This window comes from Corvus kubaryi, unplaced genomic scaffold (assembly GCF_017639235.1).
Source record: "Corvus kubaryi isolate FWS band 111438036 unplaced genomic scaffold, C.kubaryi_AGA036_p1.0 74, whole genome shotgun sequence".
In the NCBI taxonomy this organism is placed as follows: domain Eukaryota; kingdom Metazoa; phylum Chordata; class Aves; order Passeriformes; family Corvidae; genus Corvus; species Corvus kubaryi.
Window position 1 is genome coordinate 5,487,311 of NW_024582061.1, and position 25,027 is coordinate 5,512,337.

The window sequence follows — 25,027 nt, forward strand, 5'->3', positions numbered from 1 at the left end:
TCACTGTAACTGCTGTGCAGATGACACTTAAAAGTGTTAATATTTTCTTAGATCTCCAGCATCACTGGGTTTCCAAGCCCAAGCTTTGATACAAATGCATTTGTTGGAGCTTACTGTCACTGAAATGTGAATTTTTGGTAGTCTTTGTTTCCACTCTTTATTAACACACACTTCATGGAACTTACAGGAAGGTTTGGAATTGTACTCTCATTCTGCAGCATTAGAAAAAGTGGGAAAAATTGTAAAATGTCTCCGTAAACCAAGTAGAGTCTGAAGTGCCAACATTTGTTCATAATGGTTTTTTATGAGTTTCCTGATAAACTTAAAAACTAGAGGAGATGAAGCTTTAACCTTTTTATCTAAGAGAAAAGCTATAAATATAGATGTCTTGAGAAGATTTAATACAAAGCTTGTCCATTTCTACCAAAGAATTTATAGTCCTGAGGCTAGTTTATATTCTCCTAAATGACACCAAGACTCTCTGCTCTTTGGGACTGTAATAAGTGATTAACATCTTCATCATCTATTTCCTATTGCTGAGATAAAACACAAATCAGTTTTATCTAGGCAAATCACTTGACACAAATAAGTTGCACAGGAGGAAATAATTGTTACTCAGTGTGGCCTTTTTTGCCTGGCTGAGGTGGAGCTTCACTTGCTCCTATGGAGCATCTTGGAGTCTGCAGGCTCTCCACTGTCAAGGTATTCACTGAGGATGTGGAGTATCAGATGTGCACTGTAGTCAAAATGAACTTATGTTATAGTTCATAAATGTCTGAATGGATAGTCAGTAAGTTAGGAAGCAAATTCTGAGTTACTCAATCTTTGTAGCATTTTCTTCCATGTTTCACATAAAACCTTAAGACAATAAGCCTAATGAAATACTTACTTCACTTGCACTGACATAGGTTGGGAGTTACAAATGCAGGGTTATTCTGCTGGTTCAGAGGTAGCTGTATGATCCACAGCTATGTTTTAGTTTCTAAGTAATGATTCTTCCTATTTTCTTGAAATTGGGGACCTCTCATCCAATCTGCAAATCTGTAAATGATAGATACTCTTAGCATCAATGGCATGAAGAGCAGAGAAGGGAGGATTTCTTCTTGGGCCTGGATTGGGCAGGGGAGGAAGAGTGGACATGTAGGTAACTGTCATATAACTTCCTGTTTTACTGAAAAGGATTCAGCTTGTTAACAATATTCCTTCTTTTCTTCAGGGGATGAGTTAACCAAAATGGAGAACGAGGATGAGCAGGGCTGGTGCAAAGGACGCCTGGACAATGGACAAGTTGGTTTATACCCAGCAAACTATGTGGAACCAATCCAGTGACAAAGGACAAAATAAACACAGAAGTGCCACAAGAGCTCTGTAGTCCTGTACAGTGTATTTAGGTAAAGTGAGAGGAAATGGAATGGATGTATAGAGTGTATATATTTTAATGAAAAGGCGAGAGCTTGATACCGAAATAAGGCTGAATTAAAGACAAAAGCTTGACTTTGTTTTCACAACTTGTACACAATGCAAAGGAAAGGAGTTAGGTTGAAAAATAGTATGATAAGAAAAACACTTTTTAAGCTTTTTCTTCCCACATGGTCTGTTATTGTGGATCCTAAACATTTTTTGCATTTTCTATGCTTATGCCTCATCCTACCCCAGGTATGTGGCTTACGCTCACTTTTGTTTAATCAGTTATTTTAAGTGACCTTCAGTAACTTGCAACTTGAATTTTAAAAATTATTAGAGTTAATTTTTTATTTGTTCTTATCAATGTCTGAAAGATGCAGTATTTTTTTATTTAAATGCTATGTAGTTAAGCACCTTTTTGTATGCTTTGATTTATCAATTAATACTTAAATTATGACATAGATTTAGTCACCATTTGACTGAATGAAATCTCTTCCCATGTTGTAGTAATCTTTCTGTCTTGTCAGCATGGCTTGAAGTTGTAAATGGAGTTGTAAAACAAAATACTGTATTTAATAAATATCTGTTACAGAAGGTTATTTGTAGCAGAGATATCTGCAGGTGTCATAGGCTGGGATTCTATTACAAATGTTCTTTACGTGGGTTGACACTTTAACTAAGAGTTTTCCATCTAGATCTTAAGTGGCATTCAAAAGAAAGATAAATTGTGCATAAGCCCCAGAAGAGTGGCTATTTCCAGCACATGTTTGCAGGGGGAAAAAAAAAATCTCCTTTTAACTGCTAATGATTTTTGGGTGATTTGAAATGTTAAATCTGTGAAGGCTGATTATCTTGAACAGAGAAGACTGTAAAATAGACTAAATGCTTTTATTAAGAGCCTATCTATGTTGTGTATATGTACATATAATTTGATATTCCAAAATATGAAGAGCATGGCTATTAGTTATCAAGCCTTTTGGTGTCAATAAGATTTAGACTATTTTAAGAGTTTAAATTTTAGGTATATTTAAATCTGCTTTTCTGCCATATTCATTACTGTACCATAGACAAAGTATTCTGTGATTAGATTTTTCAGAAGTACAGTAAATACACTAATATACTCTAAATCAGTATTTGTGGATCAACTAATGAGTCAAAATAGAAACTAGATTTAGTCCATACATGGATTATTGTAGCAGAACACTGTACAATCTACATTTGTTTGCAGTTACAACTCGGCCAGCTGTAATTGTGTCAAATATGCATTTGTGACATTGAAAACTGGGTTGTAAAATTACAGCAGATTTGTGTTAAAACTAAATATCAGGTAAGTAGATATGCCATGTTAGGAAGCTACACTGTAATGAAGTTAACAAATCTTTTTCCAGGTAACTATAAAACACTGTTGGTAATCTTGGACTTTATCTTTGAGCTTATAGATGTATTTAGTCATCATTTTCAATGAATCCAAGTGTGCAAGCTTAGAAAGTGGATGTATGTATATGTCTGTCAACAAAAACTTACCCACATATTTGTTCATCCACAGGACAGTTACTAAAATTGTCAGGAATTACTGGTTTGGGTCTCTGTAATTGTAAAATATTTTAGAAAACAATAAAATCTATTAATCTCTTAAATACACAGAATACACTTTTTACTGTTTCAGTGTATGTCAAAGTAGTCCTATGAAACAAATAATCTGTGCATTTCATTGCAATTCATGGTGACAAAACCTGCATTGTGTAAAAGAGCCACAAACAGGAGTGTGACATGGGTGGATTGTGCCAGTAACAAAAAAAGGGAGGTGCCATGCACATGAATTCTTGGCAAAACATTCCAGCAAAATCTTCATGGAAGAAGAGGAAACTGTCTTTTATGGGTATGCAGAGTCTACTGTGATGCTGCTTTCTGTGGTGTTGTCAAGTCTCTGATAGTGTGGGTGAGCAGCTAAGCTTTTATTTCTTTTTAAATATAGTATCTGAGTATTTTGTGCCTTTGAGTTTTCTTGTTGGCTGGCAGTGATTAATGCAGTGCCATTTGTGAAGGCTGGCTGAAAGTTTTATCTCATCTCCCCCATCAACACCTGCTGGACAGCAGATCCCAGAGGGTCATAATCAGTGGCACAGGGTCTGGTGGGGGGCCTGTCACCAGTGGTGTCCCCCAGTATTGTTTAATTGTTTAATTTATTCATCAGTGCCTTGGGTGAGGAGGTAGGTGATGACAGAGCTGGGAGGAGCAGCTGATTCCCCTGGGGCTGCACAGCCCTTCCCAAGGACCTCAGCAGGGTGGAGAGATGGGCAGAGGAACTGTCTGAAATCCAGAAAAGACAAATGCAGGGTCCTGCACCTGGGGAAGCACAACCCTGGGCACCAAGACAGGCTGGGGGTGAGCTGCTGGAGAGCAGCTCTGAGGAGAAGGGCCTGAGGGTCCTGGTGGACAATGAGCTGGCCCTGAGGAGACCAGTCAGAACTCTGCAAGGTACTTCTGCAGCTGTTTTACACTACTGTGATCATAGGTAACTTATTAAATAATCAGTAAATAATCAACTGCCACCTTTCTACTTGACCTTTTAATAAATCTACAAGTCCAAATAGGAATCCCTCTGGGGGACACACTGGTATCTTCCCACTGCTTATTACTGTAGTCAGTAACTGATTAAATGTTCATTTATTTCATGGCAGTTTACTTCAGCTTTTATGAAGGACATTAGCAAGGAATTTTGAATATCAAAGTCACTTGTTACATCTCCTAGATCATCTTGACACATGAAATCTCCAAGCCTGCAAGGTAAAAAGCCAGATAAATTGTCAAGTACTGTGGTGACAGACACTTCTAGAATCCCTGTGCAGAAAGCACTGAAATCTGACTGCCCTGGCAGACATGAAACATCATCACGTGGCAAATGCAGGTGGGTTTTGCAGTGGGATGCTACATGCAGCTGGAGCTTTGCAAGTCCCCTGCATTGCTGTGCAAACAGCATCATCACACAGCTGAGTGTTGCTGCTTGTTAATCCCAGTCTGTAGCAAGTGTTTGGCTCTGCACTGGGCAATGGTGTTAGGATGTAGACACTTCCAAGAGTGGAAAGCTCCACGAAACCTCATCTGTTTGAAGTGGTTATGCTTCACGATAGTATCAGGACAAACACTGCATTACTACTAAATACAAATGTTGAACTGGTTTCATCGACTGGTTTTTAATGTAGATCCTAAGCTTCATTTGCGTGTGGTGGGAGAAGCATTTGAATGTTTGATCTTTCTCTTCTAGTGAAGGCTTTTTCTGTATGAATTATTTATGCTGCAGTGATACATCTGTGACTGTGTTGTGCCTTTGAGGTTACCATTTGCAGAGGGCCAGCCTGAAACTTGCTGAACTGCAGTTGTCAGGAGGAAACATATTTACATTTACATATTGACAACATAGCTGTGAGCAGAGACAGACTGTGCTTAGTGTGACCAAGCTTTCCAAAGGGCATCAAGCAGAATTTATACTTACCTAAGGGACCTTTTGGCACTGAAAACCAGTGAAGATGTAGCTGGCATGACCTGGGACTGTACCTGTATTCCACCATTTCTCAGCAGCACCATGAGGAGAAAGCAAACAAGGAGGGAGGCTTGATAATAACTGGAGAACAGCACTGATAGAATTTTACAGAACTAAAAGCTTTGAATGATGGGAATGGCAGCAAATGTTTTGGAGCTTTGAGAAAGTAGGTGTCCACTGAAGCTGTAATTCCACACAACTCCAGGCAGATGCAAGTGCCAGTTTCTGGTTATCGAGTCAGCCAAAGAACAGACTGTTCTCAAGAGATAACCCCAAATTGTTCTCCTCCTTTGTATTCATATGCCCTGGCAGGGCTGTCTGGCCAGCTCCAGGAGCCCAAGACTTGTTGTGGCAGTTGGATAGGTGAGAGTAGAAGAAAGTTACTTTGCCTGTGCTTCATCAGCTCATGGAGTAGTCCTTGTGCCCAAAAAATGTATATCCACCAAATAATACAGGAAGAACGCCTCCATTTCAGAATGGCTGTGCAGAAAAGGGGGGATTAGCACAGGATCAGTCAGGGAGGAAAGGCCTCCAAATGTCTTCAGTCCCATCTCCTGCTCAACACTGAACTAGGAACAGGTTGCTGGGTGTTGCTGAAAACCTCCCAGGACAGAGTTTCCACAGCTGCTGTGAGCAAACTGCTCCAATATCTGTTTGTCCTCATCATGAAATCATCTTCTCTTCATATCACATTGGAACTGTGTTCTGGGTTAGTGTGAATTAAGAGCCCTTGGTTTTTGATTTGCAAACCAGCAATCCCCAACATCATACTCTGGCTGTGATTTGCTCTCATTTGCATGTGCTTAGAGGGCTCCTAATGCAGGACACGTTGCACTTGCCAGGCATTTGTTTCTGAGCATACGCATGTAACAGTGTTCCTCCACATATATATTTGTCAGATCAGCTGGCATGGAAGCAATTTTTAAGTGATTCTCTCTGCTCTGGGAATACAAATATGTGTTCTGGACATTCTTGGAAAGCACCAGCAAGATGTGATACTGCCACACTGAGGTACAATTGGCAAAGTAGCACTCGTGGGCCACTTCCCCACCACTGCTGCTGTTCTCTCACTGTGCCTTCCCTCCTTCTGCACTCCACTCAAATCACAAACTTGCTGAAGAATGAGACCCACCTCTATTCCCTGGAAAAATTCATCACCTTTCAGGGTTTAGTCTGTTGGCTTCCTTTAGACCAGTTTGCTTCTCCCCTGGACCTGGGCAATCACCATTAGGGGGAGAATAGCATATGGGGGCTATTTCCAAAATTTCTTGAACAAATTGGTGTTCATTCTCATGACAAAAAAATGCCAGCACTGTCCACATGTGGCCTGTGGATAGTGGTACTGGTGAAGGAATCTGTGGCCTTTGCATAGATTTTGTCAAGATGAAACTCTGCTGAGAGTTGAGGACATAAACAGTATCCGGCCAGGGGAGTCAGCGATGCTCACTCACAGTGCTGGTCTGCTGCTGGGTCTGAGTAAGGACCTGCACTGCTCACCAGAGAACACTCCTAATCCACAGCCACCCTTGAAGGTAAGCTGCTTGGGATGAGTTGGGGTTTTTTTGTGTTTTAGTTGGTTGGGTTTGGTTTGGGCTTTTTTCTATTTACTCAATGTGCAGAGCAGCCAGTGAATTTTAAGTACTGCCTTTTCCTTGCTGGAGATGAACCAGATCATCCCTTCCTTCATGTTAGCTCCATTCTCTAGATTACCTGTCTTCCCCAGCCTGGAGGCTGCTCTGTGATTGCAGGACCTCCTTCCAGTACCCAAACAGAAATGCTTTTATTCCATCTTGTCCAGAGCTCATCTCCTGGCAATCAGCTGAGCTTGCAGTCTGCAGCAGGAATCTGCAGCATGCACAGCCACAGAGTTGAATTGTGAAGTGTGGCCTTAGGGCAGAGGTGCTGTGTATTTGTGAGCCCTGCATGGGCTCATTCCCCTCTTGCTGCCTGGGCTGCCTGCACAGCAGGGCTTTGAACAGCAGCAGCTTTTTGACATCCCAGCTTGGGACAGAGGTACCACTTCCTGAGGCAGAAGGCCAGCAGAGGAGAGAGGAGCCAGCCCTCCTGTAGTATTACCTGCCTGGGATTCCCAGAGATGCATTTTTGGGGTCTCAGCGTGCTGCAGGGGCAGCACCTTGTTTTTCTCATGTTACATGTTCCAGTTAAATAGCAAGATTGTACCCCTCTCTCTCTTTTTTTTAAAAAACTCTTTTAAATCCTACAGGATAACTAGTGCTGGCTCCTGTGGATAAGCCAGGAGCTCCAAGGGCAGGGCACAGCTGCGGGTTGCCATGCCGAGTGCTCGGGGCTGTGCTCCTCTGTGGCTGCCTCAGGCACCGTGGCCAGCACTGGCAGTGACTGGGTGTCACCACCCCCAGCAGCTTCCCCTGAGACCGCTGAGAACTGCGGCTTCTGAGCTGCTGGGGGCCACGAGGAATCTGCTGCATTTCAGGCACTGAAGGTGGTGCAGGGCTGAGGCTGGGGGGGGCAAAGATCTGGAACTCATTATTTAGAGAACTGGGTAACCCAGGCTGTGGAGGGGAGGGGATCCCAAAACTTGTGTTTGCAATGGGCTAAAAAGTGTATCAAGGAAAGGGCCTATCACAGACAAGATATTTTACATAAGGTATTTAGCTCCTGAAAGTCACTGGCACTGTGTCTAAGAGACCAGGTAGCTCTGTAAGGCCATTGTGATGCTTTTTCTGTATTGGTAACACAAGAGAATTGGAAAGTGCCACCCACAGCTGGTGAGGGTGGCAAGCCTGAGGATGGAGTGCCTCAGTTCCCCTGGCCTGAACTCACGAGACTCTCGAAGGTGGATGTGGTGCCTGGGGTCACTCAAGCAGATCTGTCTCTCCTTGTAGTCACAGCAGATGCCACACAGGAATTCAGTGCTGATATCAACAAAGCCACATTAGCACGTGTTGTGCTGCCACTCACACGGGGTCAGCGGGACAGAAGCACCTCAGGCACAGAGAACTCGATAAGGGGAGCCTTGCTGACCTGCAAAGACAGAGAGGAAGGAGAGTGAGAAACAGCAGCAGCTTTGATCTCACAGCTCACCCATGAATTGTAATAATTCTGCATTATCCTTGTTATAGACAATATAGCTCCCATCACCAACTTCAGAGCATACTTCTTTTGACCTGTTAAATATCTTTAAAGGTAAGACACATCTAAGTAAATATAATATACCATGTGCATTTAAATTGACTAGAAGTTCCCCAAATGACACTTCGAAGATCCGTGATTTTCTTGCCTCAGTTACAGATTCCATCCAATTTTGTGATATGGATTGTCTATTTATTATTTTAAAATTTTAATAAAGTTAAATTTTTAGTTATATACTGCAAGCTTAAGTGGTTATGTGGTATCTAAATTGCTGAATGAAATTATTCTGCTAATTGGGTTTAGTACCAGCTGTCCTCTCTCCTGTGACATGTTAAAGAATTCCTTGCCTTAGTGATAGTGTTGATTCTTGAATGATAAGCTTGTACTCTTTTTGATAGAGTTTACTATTTTTGGTTGTTTATCTTCTGCATGTGGTAGTAAAAGCCTGGAGGGGTTATTTGCATCTGGGTAACCTCAGGTTATAGTCCTGTCCTGCACGGTGCTAAGAGTGATCTGTGTCCCTGTGGCACTGCCACCCACCCACCCTGAGAGCAGGCACTGCTCCAAAGCTGTTGGCATCAGGCACAACTCTGCTTTAACTGTAGCTGAGGTTTTTGGACTCTGAAATGAGGTGGGAAAATTGGTCACAGGACCAGACCACACTGGTACAATTCTGAAAACGGTTTCCACTGACTGTGAGTGCTTTAGTTCCAGCTGGGTTTGGTTTTGGTTTAGTTTTTTCTTTTCCTTTCCACCTCACCAGCCACATCCTTTAGAGCAGACAAACACTAAAGTGCCCATAAGAAAAAGTGCTTTATTATTATTATTATTATTATTATTATTATTCACTAAAGCACATAAGAAAACAAAGCATTTATGATATTCAGGTGCTAACAAGACATTTCCTGTGTGCACATGAGCAGCAATAGCCAAGGCCCCTGCTGCTCCTGCAGCATGGGAAGAGCAGCTTTGCTGCTCTGTACTTGAGGGAGGGCTTGGGATCCACTTCCTGGAGGACTGTGCCAATGGGAAGCAGATGCCATCCTCATCAGGGACAGTAAGATGAAGAAGCACAGGCCTGCTGGGCTCTCTCTTCCAGCTTTCTATTCCATCTTTGCTCTTTGCCCTCCTCATTGCACTTCCCAAGTCAGGAACAAGTCAATAAAGCCTTTGCACCTTATTGTGAGACCACAAAAACCAACCCTGCCTGCAGAGAAGGCTTGGGTGGCTCTGTTTGTGCATGACACAAACATAAATGTACATAAATGGAGTCCAAAACCCAATGGTTTTGATATTTCCCTGCAGCTGTCCAGCACTTACACAACCTTAAGGGTAGGATTTGCCATTCAGCCACAGCCCTTGTTCCAGCACTGTCAGTTAACCCCAGCAGATCCAATTCAAATGCAAACCTCGTAGCTCAACCCCAGAAAGATCTCTTGTAACCCATACCTTAGCCTGGTATTCACTTTTAACACTCCTCCAGAGCCCTGCTGATCCCCAAACTTCAGAAAGCACCTGGCAAACAAAGCCACCTCCCCAGCAGAGAGCAAAGAGAACCTGGTGACAGGAGACAAGACACTGCTGGTATTAAATATTGCATTCCTACTTTCTACACTGCAATTCACGTTTTATACAAGCACAATGCAAATGCAGCTCAGACATCACGTGGGCAAGAGACAAGACTTTTACTGAGCCTGTGATGGGCACAGAACTGTGTGAGTGATGGTTGTCAGTGAGTGGCTTAAGGAGCTGCCATGACTGAGACTTTGCTTGCATTGAAGAGCTTTTTGGTTGTCCCACTTACAGGGTTTTATCAGATTTCTCAGCCCTAAAAGAAAATCTGAGTGATTTTATTCAAGTTTAAGTTAGCCCTGCTCTAAGCAGGGAGTGGGACTTGATGACCTACCCATGTAAATTTTTCTGAGGCTCTAAAGTGGTGATGGTTGTGAAAAGGAGAGGAAAAGAACCAACAGGATATATTTAGATTTTTAATGTATTTTAATTGCACTAACTCTATTGATTCTATATTTAATATAGAATAATAATGGTGTTCATTTTCACTGCACTTTACAAAACTGTTACATTTATCATAGCTGGATCATGATACTACATGTGATAATCTGAGGGTATTTATGAGGTGAAATATGAGGAGAATAAACCAGAGAGTTCTGCTCCACAAGTTCTGGCTTTGTATCAAAGTGCATGGTTTGGGCTTTGACAACCACACTGGCTCAAGGTCTCAGGATGTATTTTTCTCTGTAAAATTCAATTTATTCATCCAAATGCTGCTCAGACATTACTGGGGACCAGTGGGTTCTCAGTTCCTGAGCTGGCTGTGCATATTGCACTCTTCCCTTTCTCCATCAGCTGCTGTGCAGCTGCTGGATCACCCCCACCAGTTACTGCTGAGGAGGAGCTGACTTTCAGCAGTTCCTGTGTGGTCCTACCTGTGGACTGGGTACTGTGCTTGCAACTCCTCTTCAGGGAATCTTATTTGTGGGGTTGAATCATGAAAATATGAATTTACTGAGCAGATACACTGGAGTTTCCTGTGTGCCCAAAGCACCCAGGGAAAAAGGCATTGGACAAGACAAAAATGGCACTCCAAGAAACCATTCCTTTGTGCATGGAAACAGGGCATGGCACCAGTTTGGGGAAGTCTCTGCAGTGAAAGGAGAACTCCCCTGCTGTTTCCCAATTACAGGTTTAATTTTTTTTTTCCTTATGCCCCATCTTTTACTGCCATCTACTGGTTCTGACTGAATGGCTTCTTCGTTGGCCCTGGAGTAAATATCTTTGGTGTACTCTATTCATTTATAAAGAGCTACAAGTTTTGACAAGGGACCCTCAGAGAGGGCTTTAGGGATGGATTAACTTAAAAACATAATTAACTGAGAAACAACACTTGTGGAATGGTAAGCTCAGGCCATAACTGGGAAGAAATCATGGATAAAGAAAGGAGAAGACAATACTGAGAAGTCAGCCCTTCAGTATTGCATTTCAGCATTTTGAAAACAAATAATTTTGGATTTGTTTATTTATTTTGAAGAAAAGCTTTTGTTTGGAAAACAACCCCCCAGAACCCTCCCAATGTTTCATTTAAAACAGGTCTATACAAAAGGGGCCAAAATGCATCTTGAGAGTCAATTACATTTTTGTGGCCTTACCTGCAGCCAGGACTTGCAAAATGGCTCCAAGCAGCACCTCAAAGCTCTCCCAGGTGAAGGAAAGCAACTGTTCGCTTGGGCAAGAGTATCCTGTAGTTTGTCTCTGTCTGAATGTGCTGTCAGGGAATAACATCCTGCAGGTATTGGCTGTTTCATGGCTCCAGGAAACTGCAGGTAATGTTATAACTATCAGTGTCTTGTAAATGATCAGATGGGCACTGAGTCAGGCAGAAATCATGCAGAAAAGCTCAATGCTTTGATTTTGCTGCTGATAAAGGGGGAGAACATCAGAAGGGTTTTTATTATGCTTGGGCCCTGATGAATTTCTTCTTCTCCCCTCTTACACACAGCCTCTGGATAAACCCACCTGAAGACACTGGTGCCCCTGTTCTCAGAACAGGAAAGGAGAGAAGGCTCCAAATCCAGCCCCTTCCACGTTGCTGCAACACAGCCAAGTATGGAACCACTTAGCTGTCAGCAGGTCTCCTTCTACCAGGAGCAGAGCTGGGACCTCCCTCTGGGTAGGGACCATGTGGGCCACGATTATCTTTTTTATTCCAGTACTTCCCTTCCTAATTATAACCCTTTTGTACTGGCTCAGACAATTCCCCTCTTCACTTGTCACTTCCAACTTTTAAAACCTTTAATGACTTGCTGCAAACCCTTGAACTGACTATGTCCTGTTATCTCCCCACTCATTTTCCCTGTAGAATGTGCTACATTCCAGCTGGTTGGGAACAGGCTCAGAGGAAAAGGAGAAAGCTCTTTCCAGAAGGGCAGGCCTCAGCTTTAAGAACTGAATCACAGTATCCAAGTCTGCTTTGACACACACCTCCTCCATGAAACTCCTCAAGGACAAGAAAGAAAAAAACCTGATGGCATACTCAGAAGCAGAGAAGGAACTTCTTAACTCTGTGGTCTCTAATCACCACAGGAGGCAAGAGGAGAAAACAGTGCCATAGGGAGATGTCAGAGTATCCTTAACCCCACAGCATCCTTAATCCTGGTATAGTATTTACATAAAACTCACTTTGTACAGCATTCATGAGTAGAGGACACCCTCAGCAACAAACACCCTTCTCTGAGTGCATTATTGATGCTGTGTCAGACTTGTTTACATTCCTTTTACACTTTTCCACAGAGAACAATCGTGAACATGATGTGATTATTCAACCCCATGGCAGGGGAGCACAGTTATTGCTATTGCCAGTTTTAAAAACAGTGGGGAAAAGAGGAGGTCCACCTCAAGCCACTCCTCTTGGTGGAGATAAAGGGTTTGGATCCACCAGTCTTAACAATGGAGCCAAAGGCCAAATGGCTTTCCCGAACCAGCTGAAGTCATAGCTCTGGGGAAAGACAATACTGTCTGAATCATGGAATCTGGGCAAGAAAAATGGGAATATGTCCCTGCAACCAAGTGTTCTATTTGAGAATAACTTAGTGTTGCAGATTCCTGTGTTACAGATCAGCACAACTAAATCTACCTGATTGTTCTGATGCCTGGGGTGGCCACCTAAAAACAGGGACTAGACAAAAATAAGGGAATAAAGGTTGGTATTTATGTGAAGGGCCTTCAAAGGTACACCCTGGGCAGGTCATGAGTTCTTCACACTTTTATAAGTTTGGTTCATTTGCATAGCAGGGTTAATTCTCCAATTAAAACTTCAGTTAATGATGTAATTTCCTCAAGTTTATCCCCCTTCTTAAGATGTTAGTTTACACATTTTGGGCCTAGGACAGTGTGGGTGTCATTGGAGATCAAGCTTGGAGAGGTTTGTTATGTCTAACCAGCACGAGAGAACAGTCGTTACCAGGCTGCAAGAAGTAACCTGTTGGAGTTACACACTAGGCAGTGCAGGATTTGAAAAATACACAAGTTAAAACCTAAGGCATCAGTTCCAATAATCCATCTGGAATGGGATATTATCTGTGTGATGGGAATGGACCACGGAGCAGGGATGGTGCCAGCAGAGGGGTGACCATCCAGAGGGTCCCACCTGTCCATCCCTGCTGCCCAGCTTTGGGATGAGCAGGTTGGGGACTGCCCCCTGTGTTTGCTCTGCAGGATGAGGAAGCCAACCCTACCAAGGAGGAAGATGAGGAGGTGTGGGAGGATGGAGACAGCGGCCACCAAAGGCTGGGGAAGGCACAGGCCCAGGTAAGAGCTGTTGCCTTCCAAGGAGAGGGACTTGTCTGTCTCAATTCCCGTTGGAATTGAGGGTGTGAGGCCAATGGAACAAAGGGTTTGAGTCCATCTTCTTACTGGAGTTCTAATGTGCCTTAAGAGAGGTTAGTGAAAAGCTCATTATCCCTGATGGAATCCCTGAAAACCAGGGCTTGAGGCTTTCTGAAGTGGCCCAAACCTGCCTGCATGTATCCAAGTGCAGCCCCCAATCCCTGGTTTTGTGTACAGTTGGGATCAGACCTCAGCTGCTGTTACTTGCCAGCTCACAAGTTGTGTAGCTCAGAGTCTGCAGCCATGAAGGGCCAGGCTGTGTTTAAACAGCCTGAGGTACCAGAGAGCTGGAGTCAATTCCTAGCAGGTAACCTGACTTGGAAGCTGCATTCCAAACTTTTGTCCACATTTATTTTCTCTCCTATATGGAGACGCCTCAAGAAGCAGAGGTGGGGTGTTCCTAACAAAAGGACATCCACATTCATGGGTGGTAGAGGGCTTAAAACTAAAGTATCAGAGGAAGTGCCTTTAGGACACTTCCAATTCCTTGGTGTGAATGGAACTCAAATAAGTGTCCAAATCCTGACAAGCCTGTATGAACTCCAAAGTTTCTGCAAGTGTTTTACAGCCAAGGAGGGAGACAAGAGTTTGGAGTCTCTCTCCAAAACCTGCCTGCTGGTTTGTTTGACCAGGCATAGGAATAACTGTGTATTCCCTGGGGCTGGCCTTGTGGAGAAAGGTTTATTTATGTGCCCTGGGTTTACTCAGTGTATCTCCAAAACGATGGAAATGGATTTTATTGAAATGCCAGAGGTGCCAAACGCTTTCCCCAGGCAGAGCTCAGAGCCAGCCCAGTGGGAAGGGGTTTAATGCCCATTTTCCCACTCCCTTGAGGCAGCAGCACTGGAGCACTTGCCCCCAAACACACCTGAGGTGCTGAGCGCTGGCAGGAGGCAAATCCAGGGATTGGACAGCAGGAGCTTGCAGTGCTCCTGGAATCGCAGGCCTGGAGCTGTGGGTTAGAAATCCCAGGAGATGCTGCCTCACTCAAACCTCGTTTAAAGCTCAGCATCCCTCCTGCTCCCTTGGAATGATTGTTGCTTCTGTTGTTGCTCTTTCCCAATAACATTATGATTATTATTGTCAATTCCCACTCCATTTCTTCCATAGCCCTTGGCTTCCCAGAGGTGGTGCTTTAGGCAACCCCCTCCAGCCTGGGAAGGTGCTTTTGGCTCCGGACACATTCCCAGTCCCCAGGAGCAGCGGCACCTGTGCTGTCCCCAGCAGATGAGGCAGAGGTGCCTTTCCTTCCTTCCCTCCCTGCTGCACTTTGGCTTTTTGAGGGCTCTCTGGGGGTCTAAGGGAGAAGTTCTTTGTCATTCCAGGCCAGAATTAGCCCTGGTCCCACTAAAAGCAGGAGGAATCATTTTATCCCTGTGTATGGATACACATCTTGTGTTTTCTCTCTTTTGCTGACACCGTGTGGTGAAGCAGCAGCTCCCAACGTTTCAGTGCTGCTCCCTGGAGTAGTTTCTATTTGTAAAAAATTGAATTCCCTGCTGGAATCCCAGTCACAGCCCCCCATACCAATGTGCAGTTTAAGGCCTTACACCCTGACCAGGACAAGTTCCTGTCCTTAGACATGGAAAACAGGGGAAAGCTCAGACTGGACTGGAGCCAGACTCCAGAATGGGGAAAGTGAGGCAGCATGCTTGGCACAAACTGGGGCTGGTACAGGGGGTGTTCTTGTTGGATGACACCCTGTGGAACAGATCCTTCTCTTCCTTTGTCCAAAGTCTGATGGCAAAGCATTGAATAACTCAAAAGTGGGGCCTGGAATAAAAATGGTTCTGTGAAAATTAGGCAAAGAATGCAATAGGAAAAAATGGGCATCCTTTTTGTGTATGAAAAAAGTAGGGGGAAATGCTGAAAAAAGGAGCTTTTATTTGGTGCCACGTCTCATTTTTTATGGATAAAACCCTCCAGTGAGCAATCAGAACAGAAGTGGGAAAGCCAGGAGCCTTTGACTTCCACAATGGACTTAATTTCCATTTTCTCTTCACTTTCAGGACAGGAAAACCCACTTAACTCATCCCATCTTTACCAAAAGCTTTGGTATTTGAGCAGCCAAACCCAGCGGGCTCCGGCCCTGGCGGAATGTGCTGGAGGGCCCCTGGTGCTGCCCATGGTGTGGGGTGAGTCCCCAGTTGTCCCCAGAGTGTTGCAAATCCAGAGGGATCTGCCCTGGTTTCAGGCTGTCCTTGCCCTGGTCCCTGCAGTCCCCTGAGACACAGAGAGCCCTGGCCAAAGGGCCTTTGGCACCTTGTCAGGAATGTGGCAGCAGCCCCGGGAGCAGGCTGGAGGTGGGAACTGGGGCTGTGTCTGAGACTGATCCAGGTCAGCTCAGTGTTTACCTGTGGGGGTTTGGCCCCACACACTGAGTTTAAGCAAGGATCAGGGTGACAGATGCTGCATTTTGGGCACCCTGAGAGTTTCTATCCCCCCTGGAGATTTCCTGTGGGGATGTGGCAGCACGGGGAGAAGAATTAACCCTGCACCTCCCGTGGGCACTGCTGGCCTTTGTCCCTCTGTTGTGCTATCAGCCTGTGGGAATTTGCTGCTGCCGCTGTCACCCCACCTGGGGGCTGCGTGCTCCTGGCAGCCCTTCCCAGCCCCACACCTGAGCTCCAGTGGTGCCTCTGTGCTGTGTTGGGAGTGTTTGCTGGGAATTTGCCTCATCCCTGGGAGCATCCTTTTGCTCCTGAGAGGCTGGACAGAGCTTTTGGGCTTGTCAGCTTCAGAGTTTGGTGGCAAAAGTCACTGAAAAGGAGAATGACAATGAGGTTTGACAAAAGTGCTGCTGTCAGACCCTACCTGACAGTCTGTGCTTTGTGTTGGAACTGGGCGTGAGTCTGCCCTGCAGGGAGCGAATGTCCCCTTCCCAATCCAGCCCAGCAGGCGCCAAGGGCTCTTACAGGAATATTTATCCTTTACTTCCCTTTGTGATAACTTAATATCCACCCTGCCAGGAGCAATTCCTTGATTTCTCCTGTCGAAAACCTCATGGCACAGGCAGTTTGCAAAGGAGGCGATTCCCGGGCTTAGAGCCCCTCGGCCCCGGGGCCCCGCGCACCTGAGCCGGGCCCGGCCCCGCCCCTGAGGCCCCGCCCCGGTACCGCCCCGGTACCGCCCTGCCCGGGCCGGGACCATCGCTCGCGGCCCCGTCCCTCTCACCTGGGCCGGACCGGGGCTGCTCCCGGCTCTGGGACCGGGCCTTCTGTGTGATCGGCGGTGATTCCAGCTGCTCCCATGGGATTTTCAGCCTTTTTCATTAGTGGTACACTCTAATGGAAGGCCAGGTGCTGAGCACGACAGAAAATAATGGGAAAACTCTCTGGATCAGGCAGTGGCCCGAAGAGCTGGCAGTGCCCAGCATTCCTGGCTGGAATTTGGGGGTGCCAGCACAGCCCTTCCAGAATGTTCCTGCGGGCCTGGCACTGCCCAGCATTCCACTGAAATGAGCTCTCAGTGCCTAGCAACGCGCAGGAGCGACAAAGGGATCTGAACCTGGAAATAGGTGAGTTCCGCCTGCCCACCGCTGCTGAGGCAGAGGCTGGGGCTCAGGACAGCTGCACAGCCCTTCCCTGGGGCACCGATCCTGCACTGGGACGTCGTGGTGTTGCCACACTGGGCCTCAAGCCAGGAGAGGAAAAGCCCTGACCATTTCCTCTCCACCCAGGCACACCCACAGCCCTTCCCAGGGTGTTGCGCACTCGTCCCCACCTTCACGGTTTCACTGCAGAGAGTCCGCTGAAATGGTGCCGACCTGCGGGCAGGGGGACGGCTCAGGCAGCTCTGGTGGCTGTTCTTTCTCGATGATTCTGTGTTCTCCTGCATTTCCCCGGGCCGGGGAGAGCGCGGGGAGGCGGCGGCGAGGGCCGGGAGCGGGGCCGGGAGCGAGACCCGGCGCCACGTGGGGTCCTCACAGGAGCGGCGAGGCGTGGCCGCGACGAAGGCGTCCCCGCCGCTGCCTGCGCGGCTCCCGCCCGTGACCCCGCCGCCCGCGTTCCCACACCGGGAAACGCCGCGGGAAATCGCGCTGAAAGAGCGGCGTCGGGTTCAGGCAATTGAATAGATGCCTTTGAGAGGCGCGGGGTCCTTCTGGGCGCTGTTTTTCTCGCTACCCAAGGCGCATGCGCAAAATGCTGCCATCTTTGGAAGGCTCAGGCGAGCCTCGTGCCGAATAGCCATCTTTAGTGTGGCACCAACGCGACGCCCAGCAACCCCGCCATCTTGGGTGCTGAGCGACGCTACTTCCGGTTGGGCCGCCATCTTTGGTGTGGCACCAGGAGACTTCCGCCCCTCGTGCCATCCTGGGTGCTGGCAGCAGCCAGTTCCGGTCAGCCGCCATGTCTGGTGCGGTGCCCCTGAGGCCCGCGCCAAGTGCGAAGGTGTCCCCTCGGCTGCCTGAAGCCCCGCCGGCCCCGACGCCGAGCTGGCGCAGGCCACCGTTCTGCCCCTCATCCTTCCTGCCACGGCGATGCACAGAATGCCACTTTAGACAAGATTGCGAAGGCAGCCGATGGCTTTAGAAACAACCACGAAATTCAAGGGAAAGAGCATTTCCAAGAGAGATGCTGGAGGGGCGAGGGCAGCACGTGCAGTTCTGAGCCGAGCTGCTCGCGCCAAGGCTCTGCCTGGGGTTGGATCTGCAGCTCCCACCTTAGAACAAGATTCCCCACGGGCCCCTGGTGGCTGCTCACAGGTCACCCTTGTCGTCCCTGACCAAGCAGGGAGGTGATGAAGGTTCTGCCCATCTCAGTTCTTGTTCTGTAGTGCAGGCAAATGCATGTTCAGGGCGGTTTTGTGTGTGGTCTCTGTGTTACACGAGTTATTTGTAGAGATGTGGTTTGTGGTCGGAGTGTGCGGCTGAGGAAGGCTGAGTTGAAATTTAGGTACCCTGGACTACGCTTGTTTGTGACTATGCCATAAATTACCACTTGCAAAGCCCTTTGCAAACACAGTTCCTTTGCCTCCTCCCAGGGCCAGTAGCTGGCTGGCATCCAGTCTTTTTCCAATGATAAATAAAGATCTGGGAGCAAGCCAGGGTGGCTCTCACCACACAATTCAGTGCTCTGGTGAGCTAATTCTTGTCTTGCTAAGGTCCTTCCAGCTATACTTTACACTCTGCTAGAACACCACCACCAACTGTGCATTTGCCTTGTGTCACCCTTAGCCCTATGGTGACACAAGGAGCCTTGGCAGGAGCAGTGACACAAAGGAGCATCCAGGGAACAGGAGTGGACAGCAATAACCCCACTTCTCAGGATAAAGGTGCAGCCAGGGACTGCCCACCTGGCCACTGACTGAGCTCAAGAACAGCTTTAACAGGCACAAGTCCAACTCCCTCCTCAGTTTCTTCATTAAAAGTCGTGCTCGCATGGCAGTACAACAGTATCTCTAAGCCTTGTCAGTTCCTAGTTTTTGACATATTCAGAATCTGATCAAAAACTTTGTAGATGTCAATCCAGCAACAGAATTTTTCCCTTCACTGACAGCTGGTCAGGTCCTTAATCTCTTAGCAAAGAAATCATCATCATCACCTTTTTTTTCCAGTTTCATGTCTGTCAGCTCTGGCCTGGAATTAGATTCTTCATGTATCACAGACAGCCAGGTACTCAACATTAATTTTTTGCTCAGAAGTTTCTCCTGTGTCTTGCAACACACAAATCCTGATGGCAGTGCCTTAAATCCTTCCATCTGGAAGGATCCAAAATTGCTTATGAACAGTAATTCTTGGCCACTTCAAGTTTGAAACACATCCTCTGTGTGGTAGAGTGAATTCAATCCAGCAATTCCCAGGTTAGTGCCAAGCTCAGGGTTATTTTGGGATGGATTGTTCTTCATTTCCCACAATGGAGCAGATGTATGTAGACCACCTTATACCTACTTAACATATCCAAATAGGTTCTCTGACAAATTTTGAAGTACTTCGTTAATTTTATTTTGCCTAAAATTCTTGACCAATGTGATCTCAATTTTCAGAATTCTCTCATAAATTGTCCAGTGGGAATTTTATTTCCCAGGTTCAGCTTCATGTTTCTCAGAGTGGGCTGGGAGGTGCTTGCAGAACAACATGAAAATCAAGGAACAATGACTTTCCTCTGGCAGTAACTTTGTTACCTTTTCCCAGATCACCTTTCACAGCTATAATGGGAAATAGTCCTTTACCTGCCTCATGTCTTACTCTGAAGCGTTCTGAAGACAGGGAGGTGGAGCAGCATTTTGCATTTGACTGCTGTACCCTGCAGATATTTAATCTAGAAACCATTTGGACTCCTTTTAGATTAAAGGATTTGCAACATTAGCAATACTTTCCCTTAAAGTCAGTGTCAGGTTTTGGGGTTTCCCCCCTTAATGGAAATCTTCAAAAAAACCCCAACCCTTAAACATCTCAGCAGATCTTGTAGAACTGCCTCCATTCCAATATTAAAGATACTCTGCAGCTTTAAATGTTCTCCTTTGCAAAAATTGTAAGAAAAATGAATGTTTTGTACAATACATCCATAGAAGAAAACTGTTTACTGTAAAGAAAAAAAATCAGCATTATTTTTCTATTATTTATATTATTTTTATAGGTGAAATAATCTCAGTACATGAAATTATTTAGAAATGCTGTGTTGAAATGTTAGCTTTTGCAATAGTTGAAACAGAACCTTTCTTCTTTATTGAAAGGTGTTATCTCTTTTTTTTATTTTATTTTTTTTCCCAAGAAATACAATTACAGGAATTGATTTGTATCTGCAGAATGTTTATGTGTTGATGAACACCGTGTTTTGTAATTACAAAATCTGGTAGTTCAATGTGTCTTTGAATTACCTTACGGGATCAGTGTGCCCTGCTCCAGACAGGGGAATGCAGGCACCTTGCATAACACCTACCATGTAAAACCTTCAGGAATCCTGTTTTTCCCTTCAGATTACTCACTAGAGCCTGAGGCCCCTGAAGAGACACCTTATAAATAGAAAAAGTTATTCATATCCATAAATGATCAAATAGACTCTACCTATGGGATCCGAAAATCTTATGGGATACTTTTGGCAGTTGCCAGCACTCCAAATTCACTGGGGATGGTTTAAATGATGAAATTTTTAGAACAATGATGAATTTTAGCTTTTCTGATCAGTCTTTTGGTATTTAAGCCTCAAACAGTGCTTTTCAAGATCTTTTCTGCAGCCAGCGTGGAGAAAGCTGGAGGAAAGCACAGATTTTCAGGTCATAGCAGAACTCCAGAGGCTAAGGATTGTAAAAGACAGCCCTGCAGGACTCATGTCTCACCTGTGTTTGTAAAAACAGCGAGTTCCCTGGAAAAGAAACTCATGTATGTTCAAGGCAGCTACCCACAATCAGCAGATACAAGAAAACAGTAGCATTAATCCCTTTTTGCCTCCAGAATGGAGATGATAATCCCAGCTGTTGCATGATGGATAAAATGTATTCATTCCTCAGTGCTTGTGATCCGAGGGTACATAATGGTAAAAGCCCCATAGGATCCTGGAGAAAGAAGGGAATGAATAATTCTGCATCCAGTCTGAGGGCTATGTAATATGTTGAATAATTGCACATCAAGTGAGGAGGATGAAAGGGACTATTGAAAACCAGCTCATTTGCTGAAAAAAAAAGGCAGCATCCTGTGAGAGGCAGAGTTTGTGATCATCTAATTAAGGAATATGTTATTATCCCTAAACTTAAGGGGTCTGAGCTTCCAGCTTTACAAGTAACTTAATTCCTAGAATTTCTTAATTTTTCCTTTTGTAGTCCTGGAGGTCACCAATGACAAATTCCTGATCCAAGTGAGAGAGAAGCCAGGGAGAACAGAGGCTCCACTGGACTCCACCCTCCTGGACAAGGAAGGGCTCCCTGGGCCCTTGCTGCAGTGACCATGAGATGGTGGAGACCCCGAGAGCAGGGAGAGGGACAAAATGCGAGCTCACCACCCTGAAGAGAGACTGCACTTTGGTCTCTTCAAGGATTTTCTCAGAACAGTCCCATGGGATAAGGCTCTGAGGGGAAGATGGCTCAAGAAAGCTGGCTAATATTCAGCTATCACCTCCTTCAAGCTTGAGTTGTGCATCCTGACAAGCAAGAAGTGAGGCAAAAATGCGTGGATAAACTAGGGGATCCGTGGATAAATTAGGGGCTCCTGGACCACAAAAAGGAAAGCTCACTCAAACTTGAAAATGAAGCAGAGGAAGGGTGGAAGCAGGGATGTGTCATTTGGGGGAAATACAAAGACACTGTCCAGGTACTCAGGGATTATGTTAAGAAAACCAAAAGAAATGCCAAAAGGAAATGAATCTGGTGAAGGGTGTCAAAGGCAAAAAGGAGCACTTCTGTAAGTAAATGGCAAAAGGAACGTCAGGGAAGCTGGGAGCCCACTTCCAAATGGGACAGGGGACTTGGTGACACAGGACATGGAAAAGACTGAGGTATTGAAGCCACCTTTCCCTCAGCCTTTACAAGGAAGACCATCCTTCAGGAATCCCAGGTCCCTGAGAGCAGAAAGGCTGTAACACAGGAGATGCAGCCTTGGTGGAAGAGGATCTGGTCAAGGATACTCAGGCAAATTGGACACGTATGAGTCCATGGGCTTTGATGGGACGTATCCATAAATGCCGAGGGAGCTGGGAGATGTCACTGCAAGGCAACTCTCGATACACTTTGATCATGGCAACTGGCAGAAGTGCCTGAAGGCCTGAAGGAAAGCAAAAGTCACTCCCATCTTCAGTATGGGCAAGAAGAAGGACCAAGGGAACTATGGGCCAGTCAGCCTCACCTAGATCCATGGGAAAGGTAATCCAGGATTTCCAGACACATGAAGGACAAGCAGGTGGGTAGGAGCAGCCAGCAGGGATTCGCCCCTGGCATCTCTCTCAGGACTGCTGAGAAGGCTCAGGGGAATCACCTGAAGGGAGGGTGCAAAGAGGACAGAGCCAGGATTTTTTTCTGTGCTGTCCAGTGAGAGGAGCAGAGGCAGTGGCCACAAATTGGAATTGTTTGGGAAATTTCTTTTTTACAGTGAGGCTGACCCACCGTAAAAAGAGAGAGGCTGTGGAGTCTCCATCCTTGGAGATTGGACCAGATCACCTCCACAGATCCCTGCCAATCTCAACCAATCTGTGATTCTGTATTGTTCTAAATTCTATAAAATAGTAATTTACAAGTTGATGGGAAGTATTCAAAGAATGTAGAGAGGCAGAAATTACTTTCCCCATGCAACAGTCAAGGTCTTTATTACCTGAGTTGGTGGATTGATTTCTTCCAATATAATTATTGAAACGACTTTGAATACTGAAGCAGAGGAAATGTGTTGTAATTTGTCAGCAAGAAAAGGAAACATGAGATTACTCTATGATTCTTACTTTTTCATATTACGATAAAAGAAAAAACCCAGGGGAGAACAATGCCAGTTTTCTATCACAGTACAGCTTGTATACTGTAGTTTTTTTGTTGAATGGGTTGGTTTTTGAATAAACTCTAAAGTTAACTTGAGAAAGAAAAACTTAACTAACAACTTCACTGAAAATAAATTTGATGTATCAAGTGCACGTCAGTGTCTTGATTATACATTTGGCATAACATAATAAACCTTCCTCTCAAAATTAATTCCAATGAGCATCCTTTTAGAAATTGGTATGTACCCTGAAAAATGAAAAAGGAAACAGAGTGACTTATTCTTAGAGTAAGGTAATAAACATAGAGTTGAGGATTAAAAGCTATGGGATAAAAAAATAGGTTTTGTTTCTTATGTGTACAGTGGGATGCAGTGAGAACTGCAATAGCAGCAATTTCCACCTGGTACACTGCAAATGGTTTAAGTAATTGCATTGGGAGTAGTGAAGCCTGTCTGGGTGGAAATACCTCTGAATGTGCTGAAAGGAGGTTGAATTTCAAAACAGCTCTCCTGTCCATCATCAGTCTTCACAGTAGCCAAGTTTCTATTTGCATTTGTGGGAGGGTCTGTTTTACAGCGTTGTAGCATTTTTTCCTTTTTGCTCTGTCAACTCTCAAATCCAGGTTTAAGGTTCCTGAAGGGTTTCAGTTTCAGTAGCTTCAGACTTGTGCAGTTTAAGGTCTTCCCAGTGACTGCTTTGTCTGAGACTGCTTTGGAGCTGATGCTGGCACTGCTGTCTGAGGGCTGTTCAGCAAGGGTTGCTCTCCAAAGGCCTTCACTTCAGCTGTAAGAACTATCAAGGAATTGTTGAGAAGTGGAGATCAGGAGGGCAGATAAAGGAAAAAACAACCAGGACCATGCCCTTGAGTGTTCAGGTACACAGAGAAGTAAGACAAAACTTTGTGAGTGTAGAAACACATTTTTTTTTCTTGCCTGTGGAGAGAGTGCTGAAGACCATGTTCCTGAGGCTTCAATTCAGGCATCCATCTGGTAGAAAATGATGGACACAAGCAGAAAGTGATAATAGGGAGAATGTGGAATAAGGATGGGGTGCTGGTGTGTGCAAACTGCAAAAGAGAGCAGAAACATCGCCAAAACGACCCTCGGAGAGGCTGTACAAAAACTGTGAGGACAGGGGAAAGGAAGAAGACACAGAAAAGAAGCCAACAGAGCTATAGGGGCAGTGGCAGGGAAATGCGACAGCAGGGGTGAAAACTAAACACCATGGGGGTGCGAACTGTAGGACACCACGGGAATGAAAGTACCGACCTGAGAAAAGTGGCAAGAAATAGGAGCGACCGCGCCAATGCGCGCACCCCACAGCGCCTCAGCAGCACCCGCAGCCCCTCGGCACCCGCAGCCCCTCGGCACCGCGCTCCCACCTCCGCGGAACACCCGCACCCCAAAGCCCGGAGGGACCCGCCCGCCTGCGCGCCCCCGCGCAACCTCCCTCCAGCGCCCGAGCGGGGCCGCGCACAGCCCGAGGCACGGACAGGCACGGACAGCGGCCGGAGAGCGCTCACCCGCGCCGTGCTACTCCATGTCCCCGAACCACGGAATGTGCCCAAAGCTGGAAGGGACCCACAAGGATCATCGAGTCCAATTCCCAGCCCTGCGCAGGATAGTTCCCAACAATCCCACACCTGTTCCTGAAAGCGTTGTCCAAACGCTCCTGGAGCTCTGGCAGCCTTGGGGCCGTGCCCATTCCCTGGGGAGCCTGTTCAGTGCCCCACCACCCTCTGGGGGAAGGAGCTTTTCCTGATACCCAGCCTAACCCTCCCTGACACCGCTCGCCTCAGGCCCTGTCCCTGGCCATCAGAGAGCGGAGATCAGTGCCCGGCCCTCCGCTTCTCCTCACGAAGAAGTTGTAGGTGGCGTACGAGGAGTTGCAGGCTGCCGCTCTCTCCCTCCCCGTGCCGTGCCGCCCCGCGCGTACCACGGGACGCACACCCAGCACCGCCCTCTGGCTGCCGGCGCGGTCCCTTTAAATGCTAATGAGGCGGCGCGCGTGCCGCGCCGGCCCCCGCTGACTGTGTTAAAACTTCGGCGGGGCCATTTTGGGGGCAGTAAGACCGAGCGCGGCCGAGCCCTCAACACCTCTGCCCGGCACCATGAGCGAGGCGCCGGAGACCAGCGCCGCCAGCCCCGCGCCCGCCGCGCCGCCCGTCCCGGCC

At 46.3% G+C, this 25,027-nt stretch overlaps 1 protein-coding gene and 1 long non-coding RNA gene across 9 annotated transcripts in view; one reads left to right on the plus strand and one right to left on the minus strand.

Moving 5' to 3' along the window:
* The window catches only part of PACSIN2 (protein kinase C and casein kinase substrate in neurons 2), a 53,881-nt gene extending 50,840 nt beyond the window's left edge, over positions 1-3,041 (plus strand). For all 8 annotated transcript variants that reach the window (XM_042051180.1, XM_042051184.1, XM_042051187.1 and 5 more), the window contains one exon: positions 1,217-3,041. In XM_042051180.1, coding sequence (XP_041907114.1) covers positions 1,217-1,329 — 113 coding nt within the window. In that variant the 3' untranslated portion in view covers positions 1,330-3,041. The remainder of the gene's footprint in view (positions 1-1,216) is intronic.
* Positions 2,418-24,912, minus strand: LOC121675599. The gene is made up of 4 exons (XR_006020127.1): positions 23,321-24,912; positions 16,634-19,983; positions 11,224-11,391; positions 2,418-7,948 (listed from the first exon to the last, which is right to left on the minus strand). It is a non-coding gene; the product is annotated as an uncharacterized LOC121675599 (long non-coding RNA).
* Between the last annotated feature and the right edge of the window lie 115 nt (positions 24,913-25,027).